At 50.6% G+C, this 18,875-nt stretch overlaps 1 protein-coding gene across 1 annotated transcript in view; it reads left to right on the plus strand.

Annotated features, from left to right (window-relative positions):
• Window positions 1-18,299, plus strand: part of HS3ST1 (heparan sulfate-glucosamine 3-sulfotransferase 1) — a 29,936-nt gene extending 11,637 nt beyond the window's left edge. The window contains exon 2 of the mRNA XM_043572963.1: window positions 16,450-18,299. Coding sequence (XP_043428898.1) covers window positions 16,547-17,500 — 954 coding nt within the window. The 5' untranslated portion in view covers window positions 16,450-16,546 and the 3' untranslated portion in view covers window positions 17,501-18,299. The remainder of the gene's footprint in view (window positions 1-16,449) is intronic.
• The last annotated feature ends 576 nt before the right edge of the window (window positions 18,300-18,875 follow it).

An 18,875-nucleotide genomic window follows, 5' to 3' on the forward strand; every position in this document is an offset into this window, starting at 1 on the left:
ACACAGGGAGAGGTCCGTGCCCGGCCGCCTCGCTTCACGGCGGCATCCCCTTGGGCAAGGTAGTCTCTCCAGAAGTCACATATTGTTCATGATTTTTAATTATGCGTGTTTATACACTTATTTACTTAATGTTTCATCTGTTTCAGTAGGTGAAACTGTAGGAGGACGGAGGTGTTGTCTAGAGCCCCCAAACCGGGAACCAGCCTGAACCAGTGCCTGGCAGGCAGGTGGCACCTAAGAACTAATGCAGGACCCCAGTACCCTCTGTTTCAGGGTTGTCGGGATTAAATGTGGTGATTCGTACAGGATGTTTCACGTGCATAGTGGGTGATCAGAGGCTAGCTTTCCTTTGACCGTTTTGTTTTTTTTATATAGTAAAAGGAATGAAATTCAAGTCCCCACAGCATGGCGTCCACGTTCCCGTCTTTCAAGCCTCACTCTCGCTGTTTGCTGTTCCGTCCAATGCCTCGTATTCAGACCATAGCACCACCACCCCGCGTTCCCCCAGATAAATCAGGAATGTGGACAAGAATTCTGCCCTGTGCAGTCTTGTGCCTGGCTGCCCTCTCCCCATCCTCCCCAGTTATGGGCCGTGTCACGGGCTTGTCCTGGATGCCCTCGCCGTCCGCTGCCCCCCCTGCGTGATGAATAAATGTGCATGTGGTAGCCCCATGGACACACACGAGGGTCGCACTTTTCCTATTGGAAGGTGGGCGTGGCCGTGTGACTTGCTGTGCACAAGGACAGTGCGGCCAAGTGACGCGTGTCACATCTGGCCCAGAGCTTTGAGAACCGCCCATGCATTGTGCATTTTCTCTTCCCCTCTCGCTTGTGATGTGCACTGCTTGAGACAGCAGGTGTTCTGTCGTTCTAGGTTTCTGGGAGACTTTCGTGAACCGAGACCTGCCACCAGCCCACTTGGGACGAGCAGCCAAGGGAGGAGGGGCTGCCTGGGGAGGGGGTGTTCATCTCCCTTACCCTAGCGTGGCCCTGCCTTTGCAGTTGTCCTGGAGTGTGCCTTCCCACACAGGTGACATTAGTGTCATCACTTGCTGGTTTGGCCGCATCCCTCAGGAAACAGCTTCCCTGGAGAGCGGGGCAAACCCCCGCTTCTAGAGCTGTGCACCCCCCGCGCCTGGTCCAGGAGATCGATGCAGGACTGCTGAAGAACGTGGGGACCTGCATGGTGAGAAGGGGTGTGGGAGGGTTTCCGGTGGAGTTGAGAAGTGAAAGTGTCATTATTATAAACATATATTTTTTTTAAGCTCACTTATTTTTGAGAGAGAGCATGAGCGGGAGAGGGGCAGAGAGAAAGGCGGCCAGAGGATCGGAAGCGGGCTCTGCGATGACAGCACAGAGCCCCACGCGGGACTCCAGCTCACGAACCGTGAAATCATGACCTGAGCTACAGTCGGACGCTTAAGCGACAGAGCCACCCAGGTGCCCCGAAAGTGCCATTATTATAAATAGAGATATTTCTGTTTCTTGGAGAGGAGGCTGATGTTTGCATTCAGATGTCTCGAGCTTAGATGGGCAGCTCTCCTTTGTCCCAAGAAGATGTTCCCCGGGTAGAGTCACCTCCACCCAGTGGCCTGTCCTTTGTAGAGCTCCGGTAACAGCTGTGTGCACACGAGCCTCCCCAGCCTCGCCCAGCCTTGGTCTGGGGACCTCTTTACCCTTTCAGTCTTGAGGGGTGGGGCCTGCCTTGCTGGCTGCTGATCCCCAGTGACCCCTTCTCCGCGGCTGATCCCCAGCGACCCCTTCTCCGCGGCTGATCCCCAGCTACTCCTTCTCTGCGGCTGATCCCCAGCTACTCCTTCTCCGTTGCTGATCCCCAGCTACCCCTCCTTCACCGTCAATTTCAGCAAAAGTGGCAGAAGGGCTGTGGGTTGGCAGGGAGCCATTCGTGAGGATCCTGGTGACACAGGCCACCGGGCCCCGCTGATTTCCACGACCCCATGTGTTGAGAATTGGCTTCACCTGCTGCCTTTTCTTACTTGAATGGTGCTTTATGGTCCTTCGCTAAAGATGGCACAAAGGCTAATTATCTCATAATGGCTGTCCTTTAAAAACATTAGATTAAGAGCCACTTTATGCTTTTAATTCTGCTTTTTTTCTTGTCATCTGTATCTCTCTGCCTGGCTATCAACACAGCAGAATTTCCTGTTTGCACCCAAGAGTGCTTTTTTCTTATTGCCAACTTTGGGAAGGGTGCGGTTCTCTCATTACTTGTGACAGTTATGTAAGCAGACCCGTTGTTATAAAACCTAAATTGTTTTGATTATTGTTCCTTCGTGCTTCTCTTCAGGCCGATGTCATCAAGCACCGTTGACTGAGCAAATATTATTGTGTAGGAAGGATCCACCTGTCCTGTACAGGTGGGCCAGGGTTGCTGTTGTTGTTGTTGTTGTCCCCTGCGATACCTCATTTAATTCTTCAAAAAAAAATTTTTTTTTGTTGTTAATGTTTATTGGTTTTCGAGAGAGTGAGAGAGACAGAGTGCAAGCAGGGGAGGGGCAGAGAGAGAAGGAGACACAGAATCGGAAGTGGGCTCCAGGCTCCGGGCTGTCAGCACAGAGTCCGACTCGGGGCTGGAACCACGAGATCATGACCTGATCCAGAGTCGGACCCTTAACCGCCTGAGCCATCCGGGCGCCCCTCTCATTTAATTCTTGTAGCCACTCAAGATGATAAGAAAAGATTTCTGTCTTTGGGTGGGGAAACTGAGGCCCAGAGAGGAAAGAGACTTTTCCATGGGCAAATACCTAAGGCAGGGTCTAAATCCTGTTAGATCTGAACTCCCTTGCTTTGATCTTCCCTTTGATCTTCCCTCACCCTTGCATTCATTTCCCTATTTCCTTGTTACTGCTTTACAGTACCTCAGTTAAAACAGTACAGTAACCTCAGTTAAAAGCATTGAACTTGAGGGTGTCTGGGTGGCTCAGTCGGTTAAGCATCTGACTCTTGAGTCTGGCTCGGGTCTTGGTCCCAGAGTGGTGAGATCAAGCGATCAAGACCTGTCTCACACTCCGTACTCAGCATGAAACCTGCTTGAGATTCTCTCTCCCTCTCCCTCTGCCCCTCCCCTGTTTGCACTCTCTCTCCCTCTCAACAAAAGAAAAAAGAAAAAAAAAAAGCATTGAACTTGGTTTTTGTCCTCACCAGACCTCGGAATATTTCTCAGGGGTGTTTTCCATGAAGCATGTCCCAAACTACCCTCTTCTTGGATGGTTTTTAAGTTGCTAAAATAGTGTCCCTCCCATAGCCTCCTACATCTCATCGGGCTGGAAGTGCTTGTCTCCCTGTCTTGCCCCCTACACAGTGAGCCCCCTTGGGGCCGAGAGGACACATCTTCCCGTGTCCCTGGGCAATGCCGGCGAGAGGACCAGCACGCAGGAGGCCTGGCATCTGTGTCCTGAGTGGACGACCTAGGCTCCTGGGTTGTGTCTGAGGGAAGAAGGAAGATAGTAATGGTGAGAGGCAATCCTCTTGGAATCCGGTTTAGTGACTCAACATTATTCAATGTCTTAGTCTTTATGACTCTCAGCATTTGAAGACAAATGATGGAAAGCCAAACCAGAAATCTCAGCACGATCTTCAAGCCTCATTTAATTTGAACTATTGTTCCTTGTCAAACCTATTCCTTCTCCGGGGTACATTGGATGCTAATGAGCCTGCTGGTTTAAGTTGGGTGCCAGTCTGGAGTCCAAAGCCCGGTCTGCATGTTCAGACCAGTTGGTGGGGGAAGTGAAGGTGGCTGTCAAAGTCGAAAGGCAGCGTGGGGTCCGTCAGTTTTGTTGTTTCGATGCCTGTCGAGACTCCTGTCACGGAAGCATCCTATGGGCTAGCGGGTTGCAGGGCCTCAAGGTGTGGGTTGCCTTCATTAATGCGTTAATGGCCTTGAAGGCATGTGAGAGTAGCAGGAAGTCTTGAAAATTCAGTTCCTCGTTGGAGCTGTCACACAGGTGCGCACACACACGAACACACAAGCTACACTTCATGTAGTAACGTGCCCTTTTGTCCTCATGGCAATCTGCAGAGTGGGCGCTCTCACCACCCCAACATTTCAGGGGAGGACATGAGGCACACACAGCCACATCACTCGCTGTTGGTCACCCAGTGGGAGTCAGGAATGAGCCAGGACTCAAACCCGCTCTCTGAACCACCAGCCTCCCCCGTCGCGATGATCTCTGAGTGTCCTCCCCTTGTTGATGCCCGCTTGTTTCAAATACTTTAAGACCTAACAAGTAAATACTGTGTTAAGAGTATAAAATAGAAATCATTTTGGCATCAGCGTTCAGAGAGAATCATCAGGGTGGTGATAGATTTAACTTAACGTGTAGTAGGATGTTTCATCTGAAGGTACTGAAACAAGAGATAACAAGAGATCACAGAGACGGTTGGGTCAAGGGCAGGGTCTAGGTGTTCTGGCTACATTCAGGGGCACTCCGGGAGAGAGAAAATAAGACAGGAACTCCCAGTTCAAGTAAACTCCTTATACAGAACGTAATGCTTCCGTCAGAGGCAGATGAAATACTGGCTCGTTTCGTAGAACCCAAAGCTTCAGAGTAGAGGATTAGTCAACTTGAATAGTGTTTTTCAAGTTGTTTCAAGCGAGGGGTAGAAGGAAATCACGGTCACGTGTGGGAATGTGTGTGGTGGGGGAAAACACTACAAGCTGTTGCTTTAGTCGGTGCCATCACGTGAAGAGCAACACTTTAATTCAGGACAGGAGGAAAGACGGCCGGTATAAAATCCAAACCAGCCACGGCCTCCCGGCTTTAATGGTCCACATGCCTGCTTCCCCTCAGCTCCTCTCAGGCAGGACCGGCTTCCTCATTGACCCGCTGGTGAGTTTCACGGTGCCTGTCAATGCCAAGTGCTCACTTCAATGTCTGGTTTTAAACGATCGTGTGAAACCAAGAACAGGCCTGTTCAAAAGGAAAGACGGACTCTTGGGCCAAATGTGCGCGGTGGTTTCCAAGATTTTCCGTTAACCCACCCCCACTTGGAGCGTGTGAATGGTGCTGCTGGGATTCAGGCTCAGGACCTGATGCTGCCTTCCATTGCCAAGGCTCTTTTCCCCCTCCCCGTCTTTCTAAATCCCTGAGCCTGCCGCCTCTCCGGACCCCACGCCTGCCGGCTGGGGCAGCCTTACCACCGTGTCCCACAGGCTGCACCTCCGAAGCAGCCCCAGTGCAGAAACGGACCCCAGGTCTCCTCCCAGATGGTGCCTGGACATTGGCTGCCTTTTCCGAGGGCTCCTACCGGGCCGTCCCTGCCCTCGTTCCAGCTCAGCGTTGCCTCTGGGCTGTCGTGTAACTGTGGCTGCATCTACGCTCACACTGAATGTGGTGATCACTTCCCTTCCATGCTTGTCTTCTCTGCAGGGTGCTTTGAGGACAGCGGCTAGATTCTTTCTATATCCCCAGTAACTCAGGACAATTTTAGAAACACTGTGGGTGCCTTGCCCAAGTGATCACCTCTGGGCAGAGTCTGGACCTCAGGCATCAGTCTCCGCAGCCTCGCCCATCAGCCTCCCCACCTCCCGACCTTCACCACACTTGACAACTAATATCTGTTTGTGACGTTCATGAAAATGAGGAGCCTTCACGGAAATATTCACAGTTGAATCTTGGAAACCTCCAAGATCAGGTCACACGGGTCCTTCCTCTCCAGCATCCGGGGATTTGGCAGCTGCTGCCTCTTTAAGACAGATCACATCCACGGGTGCTGGCTGCGGTCCCCACTGTCCAGCCAGCTTTGTCCCTTGATGTCACCTGTTACCCCAGGAAATACACAGCGGTCCCAGGAAGCCCACTTGTCTTTGCTTTTACCGGTAAAGGCTGTGTGTCGGTGGGCTTGGGCAGCTGTAACTAAGTACCATACACGACCCGCTAAAACACCAACAAACGTTTCCACAGTTCTGGCATCTGCCAAGTTCAAGACCAGGATGTCCCCAGGCTCAGCCCCTGCGGAGAGCTCTCTTCCTGGCTTGCAGGCTGTGTCCTCACTTGGCAGAGAGATCGCTCCGGTCTCCCTTCTTACCCCGTCACTATCCCCATCTTGGGTCCTTTTCCTTATGACCTCATCGAAACCTCATTCTCTCCCAGAATCCCCACCTCCAAATGCCATCCCATCGTGGCTGAAGGCTTCAACGTGGGGATTTTGAGGGGAGACAGAGACGCCGTCCGTACAAGCTGGCTCAAGAAATGAGATAAATCCTCCCTCCGCCTTGCTCATCTAGGGGAAGGATGTCCTTTGCTGTGCTCGTGTGTATTTCAGCAGCAAATTATTCTAACGTTCGCTGCCCCAGCACGAGACAAGCCTCGATTTCCATGGCTCTGGGATCCAGTGGGGTAGGAGTCGGGAGACCTGGATTTCCAATTCAGTTTAGCCCCCTGCGTGCTTGACCTTGGGGTCCGCATGCTCCCCCTACCCTACCGACCCCTTCTGCCGGGATAAGGGTGAGACAGGATGATGGCAGATGGCCCTTTGGCTGCGGATGCCCTGTGTGTCTTTTCTGGGGACATGTTAGGGATTCATGGCTGTCCCCACCTATGGGGCCCAGCCATGCCCGCCCCCCCCCCCAATCAGCTGGCCCCTGTCGGGAGGTTGGGTCCCCCCTGGCCTGATGCTGCGCACACCCAGGTACGCCGAGGAGGCCTGTCTCCCATCTTCTGTCTGCTAGCACGGCCCCTTTTCCACTCAGCTGCACCGAGTAATAAGAGAGGCCCCGTCCGCCCTCCTGTCACAGAGCTCTGCCGAGCACTGCCTGTGCCAGTGTGTTTCTGCCTCTAATGAAGGATTTATTTAGGTCACTGCTGCCTTCTGTGCACAGCCACGCAGATTAAACATGTTGAGTGTCTCTTTCTCCCTCTTCCCTCCCCGGGGCCTCACCGCTGCACTCACCTGGCTGTTCGGGATCCACCAAGGGGGGCATTTGCACCGCACACCCCTTCAGTCACAGAGAGCTGGAGCCTTCCTACCTGCCATTGTCCTTTCTTCCTTGAGCCCCTGCCTTGTTGAGTCACCGCAGTACTTTGGATCATGAACAAATGTGTTTGACTAATTATCATCTCCAGATCCCATTTATACCACACAGCCGCCTTTTTTTTTTTTTTTTTTTTTTTTAGGGACCAGAATAGCTACCATGATTTGAGGGCTTGCCATGGGCCAGGCAATATGGGAACATCCTCGGCATCCACGTAGGGTGTTTGATTTAATCCTTGCAATCAGTATATGGAGCCAGTGCCTTCTATCTGAGGCTCCCAGGCTTCAGGGCTGTCTTGGGGGTTTGGAATCACAGAGCAGAGATGTGAGCCGGGGTTTTTGGCTCTGAATCCTCTGTTAATTCCAGCGTGGCCCCTCCACCCTGCTCTACAGATAATTCTACCTCTGTGGCCGGACCGATCCCTCTCTAGTTCGTCTGCCACAGTTGTTAAAATCCCGGTATTAAAAACAAACTGCCCCAACAATAGTAAGAAACAAACACCAGAGGAAAATTGCCCCCCCCCCCACCCAAAGCCAGCGTAATCGGGATCTGAACCTGAATGGGCATGAGCATTTGGAGCTCACAGAGTCCTTGCCATTCTAAAGGGCTGAGGGTGGGCAGGCCGGTTTCCCTGGGAGCTGGTTAGAAACACAGACTCTTGGGCCTGTCTTCAGACCCCTTCCATTCGAGTCTGCATTTCGAACTAGATCTCCAGGGGACCGGTGGGCACGTCTGCCTTTGGAAAGCCCTGTGCTAGGCAATTGCAGTGGGGCACCCAGGGCTCCTGGGAAGGATGCTCTACTCACCCCACACCGGCTGCTCCTCACAAAGGTCCTTCCACCCTGATATCTCGTCTCATTTGGAGAAGAACGTTGTGTGGGTTGGCTTCAGACTTCCTATGGGACAGGTTGCATTTGTCAGCCTCATGATACCGTGGAGTTCTCAGAGGCCTAGAAACAACACTATCATTGAAATCTTCTGGCCCCAAACCCCTTCCCCACCACGTTGCCCTCCCTGGCTTGCCCAGATAGCTTCTTCCTTGACTCCTGCAGAATTTTGTGCATTATCCTGGTAGCCTTTTGTAAATATGGAAACTCCCAGCGCTGCTGTGGATGCTAGGAGGCGTAGAAAGGCCGGAGGAGGCAGTGTTCGAAAAGTCCTCTTGTGTTTTGGGGGGGGAGAATGGGGCCAGTGACCCTTCCTTTCCCCAAACAGTAAATGTGACCCACGGAAACTTATTTACATTATGTGGACTGACCTTGGGTCTTTTCTGCTTTGAACCCTTTCCACCCCACGTGAGGTAGGCTTCTCAGCAATTACCATAAGTAAATCCGAACAAAAGTGAGTGTCAACATTTGTTGAAGAGTGTCATGTGCAGGCAATTTCAAGAAAATAAATATTTATGTAAGTCTTGAGATATCACTGTCCTTTCATAGACTGACAGGCGCAAGCCGAATCTCCTTCCTCTTTCTTGCTTTCCAAGATGATCTGCCAAGGATGGAAATTCGACTCCATCGCGACGTGCCCTTAAGAAGTTGCTTAAAGGTGAAAGTGAAGACGTTGTTGACTCCGAAAGATGAACGAAAAACCTTCACTGTTGATTGCCCGGAACTTTGGTTGAATGCGGAAATGACAGTTCTGTTGTTCAAACTGTCTTACTGAGGTTTCAGTACATTCCAGAAGATTATTTTTTTTAATTTTTGATGTTTTTATTTATTTTTGAGACAGAGAGACACACAGAGCATGAGCAGGGGATGGGCAGAGAGAGAGGGAGACACAGAATGGGAAGCAGGCTCCAGGCTCCGAGCTGTCAGCACAGAGCCCGACGCGGGGCTCGAACTCACAGACTGTGAGATCATGACCCGAGCTGAAGTCGGACGCTTAACCGACTGAGCCACCCAGGCGCCCCAACATTCCAGAAGATTAAATCACTCAGCACTCTCGGATGCTTGTTCTTGTCTGGTAGTAGCATAGATCCCATCCTGTCTACTCTTCTTATGCTCTTGTGTGAGCTCTCCCCTCTGCCCTGAATGCACTCCCCGCTGCCCACGGGGAGACCTCCCAAGTCAAAGGAAAAGAAGCACAACCGGCTTTAGAGACGGCCCACGGAGTGTTAGTTCCCACACCCCCGGCGTCTGTGACCTTGAGAAGGTCTTCTAACCTGAATAGCGTGTTTCCATACGTGTCCTAGGGAGAAAGGCAGGCCACTCGCATTTGTTGAACGCCTCCCCCGTGCTGTATATTTGGCCCGGGTGGTTTGATTTCATCATATGGAAGTAGATGGCACCCAGTTTGCAGAATGGCATTTTGAGCCCCAGACAGGTAAGGACACTGGAGTTCAGAGAGCTGTAGGCAAACCAGCCCGGATCCGCCCCATTGCAACAGCGCCTTTGCTTTCCCACTACCGCACGTTACCTTTTCGTCGCTTCAGAGAAGTCACATAAAATTAGCATAACCACTGCTCAGTTTTGCTGCGAGTATCGGAAGAGATGATTTATACACTGGTGCTCACCACCTGGCACCCAGTGGGCACCAAGTAAGAAATGTCTTCCTTTCCAACCCTTTTGCTACATCCCTGAAAACACTTGTGGTTGACTGTTTCGAGAATCCCTGTTATCCTAGAGAAGCTTCTGGTCTGTGCCAGCTGCACGACTAGTTTCTGTTGAGGGGCTGGGAAGATACAGGGCAGACAGAGGGCTTACGGGCAGCACTATTTCCGACGCGTTAAACTTCCCTCTCGTGGAATATTCTCGTTATTCCACTTTATCCAGAGATACGTTGCAGTGGTGGGAGTCGGGGAATATACTGTAGTTAATTACATTTGAAATCTAGGTCATGATGTGAATTATGTAATAAGAAGACTTAAGGAGAAAATTAAAATATTTCGAAGGGTTATTTCGCTGCATCCCTCCCCTTTTTTAATTAAAATATTTTCTTGATTCTCAGGTGATCTCGTCCGGTCACCATGAGAAATCTTGAGTCCCCCTTTCAATACCTGGCTCCTGCCTGACTCTCTCAGGTTGAAAACCTCACTACCGTTCGACACAGTCTTTTTCACGGACCAACTGTTCAGTCTGTCTTCCCAGTGAATTAAAAGCCTTTCTCAGTACCTTGGGCCATTCGCTTAACCTTGCACTGCCGTCGATATGTTCATTTAGCAAATAAGGTCTGTAGCACCTACCGTGCACAGAAATCGTGCCAGGCCCTGGGGGGATGGCAGCAGAGAGAAAGCATCAGGACACCGATGGGGGGCTCTGAAATTGGTATTCTTGGGTGGAGGGGCAGACCAGACCATAAACAAGCATATCCGGGTTGGGCTAGTACATGAGGAATACGAAACAGGGTGATGGGAGAGAATATGGTACCAAGAGAGCAGGCGGGCCCGTGTTGCAGGGAAAGCCGGTGTTTGAAATAAAAGCTAATTGGCAGGAAAGAGCCAGCCCCAGAAAGCCTTGGGACCCAGCGTCCTGGAAAGAGGGAGCGGCAAATGCCAGCGCCCAGAGCTGGCGGGAGCTCAGAGTGTTCACAGGAACCGAAAGGTCAGCGAGGTGGGAGTGTGGCCTGAAGGAGCAGATTGAGCCCAGAGGGACAGACCGGCAGCTCCCATCCTGGGGGAATCCCCAGGCCTGGAAAGGAATTTGGATTTAATTTCAGGTACCAGGAGACCTCCCTCTGAGAAATCCCGTGGGCTCTCCCTGTGCCTCCCGTCCCTGGCAGGTGGTCAGCACCTTCACGGGGGGCCCAAGGAAGCTTCGTGTTGCTGATGGGAAGGACTCGTCTTTTGAATTGCCGTAGCTCACGGCTTGATCGATCACTGTGTCCTTGATAAAGGGGAGTGAACAGAGAGGGGGCTGGATCTCTCTTTGGGAACTTCTAACCCATCTACAAAAGGAAAGAGAGGGTTTGTTTTGTTCATCCTTCCATGAAATCCTGTCCCTCATCAAAGGGTCGTTGCCTGGCACGAATGTTCAACAGGACCAGGGAAGCATTCCGTCAGGGCCAAGAACTACTCATGCCCTCGCTCTGGGCATCGCCGGGGAGTGACAGGGACAGCGACATCCCTGGCTTTGCCTGCTCGCACTGAGTTTGGATCCTCATTCAGCCTCGACCGTTCTGGACAAACCACCGAACTTCTCTGATCCTCTTTCTTGTAGTGAGATCAGTTCTGGTGAAGATTTGCAGTGAACATCGCGGGGGCCCAGTGTGGGGCGATGCCAGCCCAGGGTCTGTTCAGTAGCAGGTACTGCAAACGGGAGCTGCCGTCATTGCTTTTGTCAAGGCAGGTGGCCTGGGTTCCAGGTGCCGTGGAGCATTCTTGTCCCTGCCCATGCCAGCTCAGGGCTCCACATTTCTAGAAGGTTCCATTTGCTCAACATTCGTTAGTTCGCTTCTGGAGGGAGGACGATCAGTTCATCTCTGTGCTGCCTAAATGTTCCAACTTGCCCTCCTCCTACTTCGTGAGTGGGGCATTTTGGGGGGGGGGATCTGACTTTCAGAGAGCACTTTCTTCGCTTAAATTGCAGCCCTACTCAGCGCTGTGAACCTCTCAGCGGCCACCTCGGCTGCTACCAGTCACGTGTGGCCTTGCGACGTGCTGTAGGAGTAAATAAACAGACACACACTAGACTGAAGACTTCATACAAAAGAGGTGGAAAGTATCCCCTTAATATTATATAGGAATTATGTGTTGAAGTGATAGCGTTTTGGAGAACATAAAAATATTTGTTTTTGAATGTGGCTCCTGAAAGTTTAAAATTTTAGTGTGGCTCCTGGGTCATTTGAACACTTACAATAAAAGCTCTAATAATACATGCTTTGTCCTAGGGCAAGATGGGACTGTCAGGGATGTCTAAATAAATGGTCCCTGCCACCTTTAGGAGGGGTGACTGTTACCTTCATGAGCGCTGCTTGATTGCCTATAAATAATGGAATTTTTCTGGAAATGTAGTTAAACCTGTGTGTTCTACGTTTATTTCTATGATCTATATCCTGCACAGCTACTAGGGGGAGGTGCTGTTTGGCATTACGGAGGGGAGAAGGTATTGGTAAAAACGGAAAGTTAATCTCGTAACTTCACTAAAATATCAGATAGGTAGCATACGTTCAATAAATTTAGATATTTGTTTGATAAATGAACGAGGGCATACATGGCTCACGTTCATATTTCTAATGGACGGGGCTTGTTAATACAGATCACCTCATTTCAGTCTCAAGGAAATCATTTCAGGTGGGTACAGTTATAACCATTTTACATATGGGGAAACTGAGGCTAAGACAGGTTAAGTCACTTTGTTTTTGTTTTTGTTTTTTTAATTTTTTTTTTAACGTTTATTTATTTTCGAGACAGAGAGACACAGCATGAACAGGGGAGGGGCAGAGAGAGAGGGAGACACAGAATCGGAAGCAAGCTCCAGGCTCTGAGCCATCAGCCCAGAGCCCGACGCGGGGCTCGAACTCGCAGACTGCGAGATCGTGACCTGAGCTGAAGTCGGACACTTAACTGACTGAGCCACCCAGGCGCCCCTAAGACAGGTTAAGTCACTTTGAATAAATCCAACCTAGAGACAGGGTTCCTGACCCTACAGTGTGGCTGATTCCTTTCGACTCCTCTACTGAAGGGAACAAATGAGTTTGACCTCATGCTGTCCTGTTCCTACCCTGTGTGTCAGCTGATTCTGGAGGAGGTGGCCTGGGACTTTGTCACTGTTGACTAGATTTTTGAGGGCCTTTCCTCTTTAGGATGCCCAAAACTTTACCATTATTACCTGTTAAGGCCACATGCTAGGGAGACAGCAACAATAGCAGAAAGAGAACAGGACTGGAATGCTGGAACCATGAGGTCTAGGCCTGATTTTCTCTGTGACCTTAGACAAGCCATCTTGGGCCTCCTCACTGTGGCCCTCGTGTGCTCTGATGTGCACAGTCCCGTTGTCAGGATCAGTGTGGCTCTGATGTCCTCGCTTACAGGTTCACCTGACCTGGAAGGTCTTCTCTTTTCCAAGAGTGTTATTTAAAGGCCCAGAAATTCTGGCTGTGCCACTGAGTTCAAATTACCAAACTACTACACAAGAAAGTTGTCTCACAGTGGCCACTGTGTGTGTGTAATATATTATATATGTATTTAGATGTCATATATGTGTGTGTGTGTGTATCTACACACTTAGCTAAAGTTCCATACATATACATGCTATACATATGTATATAGCTCATACATATACATGCTTTTCTCCTTCTATATATATAGCATACGTGTATGAGCCTTAGCTAATTTTTTTTCATATATACCTCAAATATTTTTGGAATGTACAAGACTTTAGACATAAGTAAATACATTTTTAGAAAGTATTAAAGTAGAAGTGAGGAGTTTTTAGACTACTAACTACCCAGGTTATATATATATATATATATATATATATATATACACACACACACACACACACACACACACACACATATATTTAGCTTCTCCCCTGCTGTTGGTAATTCCCCCTTTAGGAAAAAAAAAAAAAACTCAGATGTGCACTGTACTAAGCAGGATGCCTCATAATAGCGAAAGAAAAGCGTGAATACTTAGAAAATCTGAATTTCAGATCTGGCCCCTGATTCTGTCCCTTAGGTGTGGAAGGATTGGGGTGTGTGGTTGCTTCCTGAGACCGAATCCAGAGGTATGGGATGGGGTCAGCAGCACTCATCACTAGGAGTGGAACGATCTAGTGTGGAGTAGTTACTCTCTCCTGCGTTTCACCTACCTCACCCCCTGCACATGGGCTCACACGGGCTCACACGCATGTGAGCGCGTGCATATATGTACAAACATATACAAGTATGCATATGTGTGAGCATACACGTATACCCCAGGCACGTAAAAGGCAAGCACAGCGGGATCCATCCATATATGGGTCAGTCCCACATTGAGAAGGAAATGAAATTTGACTGAAACGTACTAAAGCATTTACTGAGTAAGCAAAATTTCCATTCGCTTGATATCATTCAATCAGTAGAACATTCTGCACCAACATCTTGCCTGGTCATCTCTCCTTAAACGTTTTTTTTGTCTCTCGCTTTTTCCCCCCTAAATAATTAGGTCAACTGATCTTGAAGGTCCCCTCTCAAGTGTTCTGTGATTCTCTAAACATTTCCAGTTTTTAATGTTTGTTTATTTTTGAGAGAGAGAGAGGCAGACAGAGCCATGAGAGGGCAAGAGAGAGAGGGAGACACAGAATCTGAAACAGGCTTCTGGCTCTGAGCTGTTACACAGAGCCTGATGCGGGGCTCGAACTCACAGACCGTGAGATCTTGACCTGAGCCGAAGTCAGACGCTAACCGACTGAGCCACCAGGCGCCCCTAAACGTTTCCAGTTTTTAATTGCTTTTTTAAGTTAATATATTTTAATATACAGTTTTCAAAGCAGTTAATAGAGTTGATCTCTGAGGCAGGGAATTCGATAGGTTTGATTATAAAAATAGAAGACCATAGAAATTCTTCATTTATCCATTCTGGACACAGTGTTAAACTTTTAAAGTGGATTTTAAACCTGGCATAAAGAAGATGATGGACCCTTTCGGTGGAGAACACTTTAACTGGCTCTATAATCCCCATAGTCCCCAAGGCAGGCCTGTCACTAACCCTTCCTTAACTGTGTTCAGACAAGAGCTTCCAATGCCCTCTTTCTGGAAGATGGTCAGACACCTCTTGATGATTGTTGTTTATCAGCTCCCTGAAACATGGACATGAGTCCTCTTGTTTTGGGGAACCCCTTGCCATTTCGCGCAGCAGTGGCTGTGTACTTGTGGGACTTCAGTGCCTCAGTGTCATAAATCTCAGGTGAAGAGAAGGCAGGCAGTTTGTGCAAAGAGGGCCCTGCGTTCAGAGTTTTGAATGGGGGCTATGAATTTTGCAGCGGACTAAATTCTTGTGTCCTTGGCTAAGACTCCTCTCGGTACCTGCCGTTCCTTCCCACCTTGTAACTGTCGGGTCAAGGTGCCAATCAACTGAGCAGACCGTAAAACCACTAGATGAGCAGAACGGCCTTGCACACAGGAAGGAGCTTTGCTCTTTCCAGCCGGCCTACCTGTCTGTCCCTCTGGGCTCGCTTCAAACACTTCCTCTCCCGGGAAGCCGTCCCCAGTCGTTTCAGGCAAAATGAGCGGACCCGTGTCCACACGCTGCCTTGTGCAAACTATAATCGGAGCACATCCAGCACTGACGCCTGCAGCCAGGTCATGCCAATGAGCCTCCGCCAAATTTATGCTGCGGTACCAACCACCCCACAAGTCCGTGGCTTACGGCCACGGTGATGCATTGTCACTCGAGCCAGGACGGCTGTGCTGTGCACGGTGCAGTGGTGTGGGGGCTCTGCTACACGTGTCTCCCATCATCCTCTGGGGCCCAGCGGCTGGCCGGGGCGCATTCTTCTCGTGGTCATGGCCGAAGTAGCAAGAGGGCAAGTGCCAACACGCAAAGCTTCTCAAGGCCTAGGCTGGCCGCCGGCACGTTGTCATTTCCACTCACGGGCCGTTGGCCAAACCCAAATCAAATCGTCGGGGAGCACACCCCACCCCACACGGTAAGGCTGGATGCAGAGAGAGGAGGCATAAAAGAATCGGGACTAGTCGGGGCCCCCGGGTGGCTCAGTCGGTTGAGCGTCCGGCTCAGGTCACGATGTTGGAGTTTGGGAGTTCGAGCTCTGTACCAGGCTTCTGCTGTCGGCACAGAGCCTGGTTGGGATTCTCTCCCTCTCGTTCTGCCCTTTCCCTGCTCGCTCTCTCTCTTTCTCAAAAATAAACCTTAAAAAAAAAAAAAAACAGATCTAATCATTCAGTCTTCCATACAGGTTCACCTGCCCTATTAGATCAGGAGCCCCTGCGGGGTGGCAAGGGTCAGGAACAGCGTCTGCTTTTATATCACCAGCTCCACTGCCTGGGGCTGGCAGGTAGGAGGTATTTCACTGATGTTTGCTGAGGTCCAAAAGACCTTTCCGGCCCTTTCCTTTACAGCAGAGGCTGGGCAAGCTCTGACCGCAGGGCCAAATCTGTCCCCGTGTCTGTGCAGAGAGCTGAGCATACAGATTGTAGAAAACAGTTGTTGAGAAACTCAAAAGCGATGCATGAAAATGATAACGACATTCAGATTCCAGCCTCGGTGAATGAAGTTTCATTGGGGCACAACCACACCCATTCCTCTGCAAATTGTCTGTGGCCTCTGGAGCCAAACGGGCATACCTGGGGCCGTCGTCCAGCCTGTCTCCCGCAAAACCGAAAACCTTTCCCATCCGGCCCCTTAGACAGGAAGTGTTTGCCACCGGCCCTGCCTTACGGGGTAAAGAAACGGGGGGGGGGGGCCCGGGGGGGGGCCCCCAGGGAGGTGACCGCCTTGCCCGGGATCCCACGGCATTGGCAGCTCCACGAAGGCCTGTGTGCGTTTGGGGTTAACATCTCCCCCCTTTGTTTCCTAGTAACTGGCGGCCCGCGACACCCATGTGTCACTGATCGGGAGGCTCTCCCCGCGGCAGCGCTTCATGACCCAGCGGCGCCCGGCCCAGTGAAGCCACCATGGTGTCCAGCACAGCGGCGCTGCTCCTGGGCGCCGTGCTCCTGGTGGCCCAGCTGCAGCCCGTGCCTTCCCGCCCCGCCGCCGCCGCGCCCGGGGCCGAGCCGGGCCAGCCGGAGCTGTCGCGCAGAGCGGCCACCGTCCAGGGCGACGGCCGGGACGGCGCGCCCCCCAACGGCTCGGCGCAGCAGCTGCCGCAGACCATCATCATCGGCGTGCGCAAGGGCGGCACGCGCGCGCTGCTGGAGATGCTCAGCCTGCACCCCGACGTGGCGGCCGCCGAGAACGAGGTCCACTTCTTCGACTGGGAGGAGCACTACAGCCAAGGCCTGGGCTGGTACCGGGGCCAGATGCCCTTCTCGTCCCCGCAGCAGCTCACGGTGGAGAAGACCCCCGCGTACTTCACGTCGCCCAAAGTGCCTGAGCGCGTCCACAGCATGAACCCGGGCATCCGGCTGCTGCTCATCCTGCGCGACCCGTCCGAGCGCGTGCTGTCCGACTACACCCAAGTGTTCTACAACCACGTGCAGAAGCGCAAGCCCTACCCGTCCATCGAGGAGTTCCTGGTGCGCGACGGCCGGCTCAACGTGGGCTACAAGGCGCTCAACCGCAGCCTCTACCACGTGCACCTGCACAACTGGCTGCGCTTCTTCCCGCTGCGCCGCATCCACATCGTCGACGGCGACCGCCTCATCAGGGACCCCTTCCCCGAGATCCAGAAGGTCGAGCGGTTCCTGAAGCTGTCGCCGCAGATCAACGCCTCGAACTTCTACTTTAACAAAACCAAGGGCTTTTACTGCCTGCGGGACAGCGGCCGGGACCGCTGCTTGCACGAGTCCAAAGGCCGGGCGCACCCCCGAGTGGACCCCAGACTCCTCAGTAAACTGCACGAATACTTTCACGAGCCAAATAAGAAATTCTTCGAGCTTGTCGGCCGGACATTTGACTGGCACTGATTAGCAATAAAGTGAGGCTCGGAACCTTTCCCGTTGTAAGTTCTGGTGTACGTCTGGGGGAGAGAGAGAAAAAGAAGAATTTTAAAAGGGCATTTAAGCTATAATTTATTTGTAAAGTCCATAAATTACTTCTGTACAGTATTAGATTCACAATTGCCATATATACTAGTTATATTTTTCTACTTGGTAAATTGAGGGCATTTTGTATTGTTTTTCATGGTTGTTAACATTGTGTAATATGTCTCTATATGAAGGAACTAAACTATTTCACTGCAAAAAAAAAAAGCAACAAAAAAAAAACCACAGAAATCTGGAGACCCTGTCTTTTTTGAATATGATTAACTTGCCCCGACTCAAAATAGCTGTCTGTGTTATATTCGTTGCAAGATCTATATATTCCTTTGTTACTTTAAAAAGAAATGTTTTTCATGGCAATTATGCTTCTCTCTTGCCCTCTCTTTTCTTCATTGTTCTTTTTAATTTTTAATGTCTCGCTGTGGCCATCAGATTTATTTTTTACTTGCATTGTGAGATCTGTCTTCACTGAGATAGCCCCTGTTATTTTCTGGAGGTTTCGGGTTTGCCCATTCTTGACAGCAGGTTCTGGAGTGTGGATTTTTTTTTTTTTTAACCCCCGTAGACTCCGCGTGGACAAAGCAATATTAAGACTGGAAAAGTCGTTAATACCCGCAAGAGGCTCCCCGTTACACATCTCTGCCTCAAAGAGTGCTTGCATCCGTTTCTGAGCTCAGCAGTGGGCAAAACGACACAATAAAGGGGATTAAACCGTTGGCCTTCAGCATGGTCTTGGGGCTGTGTGCTTGGCCCCATGTGCCAAGGGGTCTCCGGAAACTCAGAAAAGAGAAGTTGCAAAGTGTGCGTGTTCCCATCTTGTAGGTGCTGTGACAAAGCCGCCTAATGGTGTAGACGTTTGCTTAGGTTGAAAGCTTCGTCTATTTCCTGAATGATCAATATCCATTTATAGATGCCTATTCCGTACGCACAGAGACAGAAATACGTGTGTGTTTTAAAACTCAACTCAGAGTGTGTAATCCTTAAATGGAAGGGAGATTTAAACCCCGAGGGTCACGACTGCAAAAGGAAACGCCCAATGCGGGTGGCGATGTGTAAGGAAGAAGTCCTTGTACCTGTCCCTACAGGAGAGAGGCCTGATTTCACTTTCACTTCTGCTTCTGAACAGCTGGCCTGTTGGATGTGATCACACAAGCTCCCCCCACCCCCCAGTCCCGGTTTTCTCATGCGCTCTTTATTCGGTCAGCCTTTTACAGGATTAAATACGTGGGTTGTTTTTTCTTACTAGGAAAAGAAAACATAATCATTATGTAAAACAAAAACTACAAAGAAGCAAAATACA

The sequence above is a fragment of the Prionailurus bengalensis genome, chromosome B1 (genome assembly GCF_016509475.1).
Source record: "Prionailurus bengalensis isolate Pbe53 chromosome B1, Fcat_Pben_1.1_paternal_pri, whole genome shotgun sequence".
NCBI classification, from domain to species: Eukaryota; Metazoa; Chordata; class Mammalia; order Carnivora; family Felidae; genus Prionailurus; species Prionailurus bengalensis.